This window comes from Pinus tabuliformis, chromosome 3_1 (genome assembly GCF_031772625.1).
Source record: "Pinus tabuliformis cultivar Carrire ecotype Pingquan chromosome 3_1, CPIR1, whole genome shotgun sequence".
NCBI lineage: Eukaryota > Viridiplantae > Streptophyta > Pinopsida > Pinales > Pinaceae > Pinus > Pinus tabuliformis.
This window is the reverse complement of record NC_142301.1, coordinates 739691192-739697445: the sequence shown is the minus strand read 5'-3', so window position 1 is coordinate 739697445 and position 6254 is coordinate 739691192. Positions and strand designations below refer to the sequence as shown.

Here is a 6254-nt window from a genome sequence, read left to right as displayed (position 1 = left end):
TGGAGCTAAATATGCATCCGCATGGACAGTCTTATCCAAGAGAGGAAATTACATAAACACCAGCATAACATTTGATCATTAAATATGGGAGCTACAGCCCTTTCAAACTGTTATTTTTCCAACATAGAAACCTAAAATATACCATGGAACAGTCATCAAGTAATAGAGCATAAAATCTGATCTTACATAGGAGAAAATAGCAGAAATCACAATGATTCTGGAAGAAGTACACCTGGACAAGACTCCCAACTGATTGGCAATTGAACCAACTGATTTGCTGCACCACTAAATTTAATTCGGCCTCTTAAATAGGTAGGCTGCTACAGGAATCAGGGCATAGTTCAAGAAGACTCCAGATCTGGAACACAAATGATGATTGGAGACACAGGAAACGACTCATCCTCCTTCACTACCAAGCTGCTACAACATTTCCTCTTTGGCTCAGAAATAAACTTGGCCTAAGAAATCAGATCTGGACTGATGGCTCAATTCTGTGATGAAGTAGACCCTTTATATTCTGATAAATGATCAATTCTGATAGACCCTTTTATATTCTAAAAAATTCTGAGATTTATAAACCATCCACAAGTTTACGGCCCTCCTGCACTATGCAATAATTTTTCCTTTCTAATCTACTGTTGATATACAAGATAATTCATCCCTTCTCCCTGTGTGTATCTTGGCTTCTTGTTGGTGGAGCATTGGAAAAACTCTCGAAAATATTGCTCTCACACCCACTTTGACTGAAGATAAAACATCACCTTGATCTGGAACAACTGGTCTCCAAAATAACTATCAAATTTGGCCTATAATTCTTCTACAACTCGACCCTGCTCTGTTACTCTGGTAAAAGGCGACCACACATTATCAAGTAATTCAGTAGCTTAAGAGATTCCAAAAGTCCACTTCCCCTGGCTATGCTGTGTTTCAATATACTGTAAGAGACCGTGTCAGGACCACAACCATCAATTGCCATGTTAAGTAAAAGCTTGGACACTTGTTGTTCTTTACCTTCCTTGCATAGACCATATAACAATATATTGTACAAAATAATACTTGGTCAATATCCATTCTCTAACATCTCATCATATAGTTCAAGGGCTTTGTTTACGCTGCCTACCTTGCAATGCCCGTACATTATGGAACCATAAGTAAAAACATCAGGAGTCCAACCCTTGGTATGCATATCACGAACCATCATTTCTGATGTTGACATTTGGCCTGCCCTACAAAAAGCATGGATTAATATATTGTAAGAAATTTGATCAGGGGTACATCCTTTGTTGGACATCACACTGAAAAGCCTGTATGCTTCCTGCAAGTTTCCTTTCTTGCACAGGCTATCCAACAATATATTGTAGGTAACAACACTAGGAAGGCACCCTTGTTTTGGCATACAATTCAGCAATTGAAAGGCTTCGCAGAGCGTTCCAACCCTACAATGATAATATATCAAAGAAGTATAAGTCACTACATTGGGAGTACAGCCTTCAACATGCATTTTACCTAGAAGTTCTCTTATCGTTCTAAAATTATTACCGTCCTTGCATAGTGCAGAGATCATTATGTTATAAGAAACTGTATCAGGAGAACAGCCTCTATATGACAGCTCATTAAAAAGTTGAAATGCCTGCTGCAACTTCCCCTCCTTGCACAAACCATTTAGCAATGTATTGTATGTAACCAAATTAGGTCGGTAACCCTTGCACTCCATATTTGTCAGAAGTGCACAAGCCTCTTCTGACTTGTATTTTTGACATAAGCCATTGAAAAAAATATTACAGGTAACAATATCAAGAACATAACCCTTGCGCAGCAAATCTTGCAGCAACTTATGGGCCTCTGCAACTTGGCCTACCTTACAGAGTCCTCCTATTAGTGCAGTGTAAGTATATATATCAAGATAAAAGCCCTTGTTGGAAATAACATCCATTAATTGGCAGGCTTCTAAAAACTTCATAGCATTACAAAGAGCATGAAGAATAATGTTGTAAGTGACCAAGTCCGGAGAACAATCATGCTTAACCATCATATCAAGAACCCTACTGGCCTCCTTAATGTTTCCTTTCTTGCAGAGACCATTAATTAATGTAGTAAATGTTACAACATTAGGATTACAGCCCTCAGATGCCATCTCATCCAAAACACTGTAAGCTTCCTCCCACTTACCTTCTTCACTAAAACCATAGACTAGAGCAGTGTAAGTGTACACATTTGGAGAACAACCATTTCTCTTCATAGAGCAAAAAATCTTTATAGCACTTGAAGTTTTTCCTGCCCTGCATAGACCTAGTATCAATGGATTGTAACTAAAGACATTTGGAGAAAACCCCTTCCCAAGCAAAGTCCTCAGGAGGTGGTAAGCCTCTTCAATTTTTCCCACTCTGCAAAAACCCATCATAAGATTATTGACAGTTCGTACTGCAGGGAGAAAATTTACCTCCAACATGTCTTCAAAGACGTCCAATGCAGCCTCCAGGTTCCCTTCCTTTAACAAAGCTTTCATCTCTACCAGCTGCATTTGATTGAAGAAACCTAATGCTTCCACTTCATGCCCATTCTGTGCATATCCAGTTATCCTTGTATTCCATGAGACCACATCCTTTTCAGGTATTCTGTCGAACACTCGGCGGGCATGCTCTACAACCCCGCATTTAACATACATATATATAAGGGAATTACTCACAAAAACATCCAACTCAGAGCCAGTTTTGACTATATGACCATGAATCTCTTTCCCCTCTTGCAGAGATAATAGCTCGGCACACGCCTTCAGTATAAAGGTGAAGGTGAAATTGTCGGGTTGTATACCTGCCTGCTGCATTTGGAAATATATTGCAAAGGCTTCCCCCCATGATCCATTCATGGCATACCCTCTGATCATCACATTCCATATGAAAACATTTCGTTGGCGTATTTTGTCAAACACATTGCGTGCATCCTCTATGCAACTCCACAAGGAATACATGTTAATGATCTTGGAGCCCAGAAAGATGTTTTGCTCAAGACCAGTCGCGATAATTTGGGCATGGACTTTCTTTAGTGTTGTGATACTATTGCAAACCTGCAAGAGAGAAGTATATGTAAAGGAATCGGGTGACTTATCCAGGTGATGTAATCTATAGGTGATCCAGTGAATATCAGGATCACCATTTTGCTTGTGTAGCACGTTTAGAGCTGGAAGAGAATGACAGTTTCTGTGATGGATAAGAGCATTATAATGAATAACAGAAATGATTTTGTAAAGATGTTTGTAATGTCTAAATTTGTTGTGGGGATCATACCGCCAGGGAAACAAAAGAGTTGACATTGTTGCTATTGAACATGTAGGCAAAGAAGATATAAATATAAATCGTAATGCAAAGTCGTTTTCGTTGATAAGGTTGACTCGTGAAGCATTTGCATTTTAATGGAAAACTGTGACTTGAGCTTTGCCCTTTTACAGAAAAATCTTAGCAGGAAATAGTAATTATTGCATTTGGTGCTGGGACTGGCTTCTCACTCTCCAACCAAAATGACTTGGCATGAAAACATAAAAGATCAAGAAATAACAAATTTTTAATTATTGCAATCATTTTTCATCAAAAAGTTTCACTAAAGACAAAATGTTTTAGTAAAATTTTTTTTTTTTTTTACTTCTCACTAAAGTTGTTGGTAGATCTCTAATTGTAACTAAATATTAGCATTACATGTGAAGTATCCCCTATAGTGAGAAGGATGGCTCTTATCACATTCCCAGTTTGTTGATGATAGCCATTTTTATGAGTGAATCAACTATTTAATGGATAAAAGAGTTTAAATTTATTTTGTTTATGGGTGAATCAACCATTTAGTGGGTAAAATAAGGAAAAATCTCAACTATTTTTCTTAACACTAGGGAAGATATTGAAAGAACTATAGGAAGGTTCACAAATTTTCAAATAGACTCATTTCCTTCCAAATGCATAGATCTACATTTATTTGAAAAACAAAATAGAGACATCTCTTGGGTGCCTCTTATTGAAAAATTGAGAGATAGTTTCTCTAGTTGGACCTACCACCATCTTTCTCTAGTGAGTCAAATTATTCTAGTTAAATCTATCCTACAAGTCATTGTTCTAGTTGAATCTATCCTACAAGTCATCATCTTTATTTGTTTTAGTCTTAGTGGCACCTTCAAAGGTCTTAGAATCCATTCAAAGAATATGAAAAAAATCCCATGGGAATGGACAAAGTAGGAAAGGAAGTGACCTCAAGCCACTTGGTTTAAGATTATTCATCCTCGTGATAAAGGAGGACTCGACATCTATCCTTCTAGAAGGATTGAACTCAACAATGTATAGGAAGGAACTATGGTTTTGGTTTGAAAACAAAAGGTGGTATTGTGTTGGTTGAAGAACAGAGATGCACTCCAAGGTAAAATATGGAGATCAAAGTATGCAAGGGGAGTAGAGTAAGATCATTTAATAAGAATGAACCAAATGACTCTAAGCTCCTTCCCGTGGGACAATGTAAGATGACACTTCGCCCTCATTCAACAATAAAGCTTCTGGGACATTGAGGCAAGGGATGTAACCCATTTTGGGAATGATCTCTTGCACAAATGGATCCCTCTTTTAGTGGATCCAAATTATAACTCCATAAGGTAAGGTTTCAAGCTCTATAGATGGAATAAGGTTAAAAGCTACTTGGAGTATATCTATGAGGAAGACATTAATTGTTGGTGGAAGTGCAGGGATTATCGACCGTGGTCAACAACCCCAATATCTCTAGAAAAGAGCATGTTATAAGAGATCCTAAGAAATAATTATAGTGAATAGATGATATATCATTGTTAAATGGGGGATGTGGGGTGCAAGTATATATAAGGTCAAAAGGGCCTATGAACTTCAATAGTGCGGCTTGTGGGACCTAGAGAATATATGAATCTAGAAATTAATATGGGGGGCTTATATGACCCAAAACTAAGGCCTTACTTTGGTTAGTAGCACCATAAAAGTCTTAACATGAAAGAAATTGAAGCATAGAGGCTATAAATGGCCTTATACATGTCCAAACTAGAATGAAATAACTTAATGTCATCTCCTCAAGAATTGGGCACTTGCAACATATTTGTGGGAGATGGGTAGGTATGTCCTCATTCAATTCCTAGAAGTAGGGGAAAAGCTAGAAAAGTTTTTGGAAGCCCAACACCCATCTACCTTTACCAATAAAATATCAAGTCATCTCTAGAAACCTTTCCAAGGCTTCTTCTAGAAAGAAAGAAGTGGAAGAACCCACAAGGGTGTACAGAGGGGCAAACAATAAATATGAAAAGAGAGAGAAAAAAACCAATGTGAAATAATGGTAGTTAGTAAATTAGGGAGTGGAGGAACTGAAATTGATAGAGAAAGAACATATATCATCCAAACCATTCACATTAACATGGACTTCAATCCTCAAATTACTTGTAACCCTCCTTTGGAGGGAAATCACCATCCAAATGGTCACCGCCAAGTAAGGCCTCTTTCAAATTCGCTTTTGAGGGAACCTCAAAAAGACAACTTGAGGTCATTGGAAGTGGGGGGTAAATATAGTGTACTTAGTAAAAAAAAAATAAATCATGAATAATATTAGAATGAATATAAAATACAAAAAATAAAATAAAGGAAACGAAAGTGATGAACTTGCAAAATATAAACCCTATATTGATAATTGAGAAAGAGAACAATGTCCATGGACCTTATTCAAAGAAATTGGCCTCATACATTAATTTAATAAGTCATGGGTACCCCAAAGTAGGGAGGTTAGGGAAGGGTCCTATCATGTCATTCCCCTTTAAAAAAAGAGTTGTCCTCAAGGCTAGAGTTGTGGAACTACTCTAAACTTTATTGCTAGTTCCTAGGTGACATATTTTAGTTGTGTATTCTTTCACAATATTAGACTTCCTAAATAGTGCATTGGTGTAGTAGACACTCCCTTGTGTCCAATTCTATTCATGATTATTTCCCTCTCATGGGTAAATATTTTCAAATTCTGACTCTCATGGGTTGTGGTGTTGCTACTTGCATGAACTATCTTGCTTATATCCTTTGACTCGTAATTGTTCTTCTAGTTCTCCTTTAAATATACGATGATATTACATCACATTAATCCTCAAATTTTTCATATGATTTAGTCGTGGCATACCAATTCCCATCTCTTACACCTCAGTTGTTACATGCACTCACAAATGATACACTAGGCTTTCACACACATGGTGTTGTGACACCTTAGTTGTGGTATGGTTTCATGCA

At 37.3% G+C, this 6254-nt stretch overlaps 1 protein-coding gene across 1 annotated transcript; it reads right to left on the bottom strand.

Annotated features, from left to right (window-relative positions):
- Positions 1-912: 912 nt before the first annotated feature.
- On the bottom strand, positions 913-3518 carry LOC149189467 (uncharacterized). The gene has a single exon (XM_089411821.1). The coding sequence runs from the start codon at positions 3308-3310 to the stop codon at positions 1061-1063; it is 2250 nt and encodes a 749-aa protein (XP_089267947.1). The 5' UTR covers positions 3311-3518; the 3' UTR covers positions 913-1060.
- Between the last annotated feature and the right edge of the window lie 2736 nt (positions 3519-6254).

Coding starts and splice junctions, on each gene's coding strand:
- LOC149189467 (XM_089411821.1), bottom strand. CDS start 3,310: ATGTCAACTCTTTTGTTTCCCTGGCGGTATGATCCCCACAACAAATTT.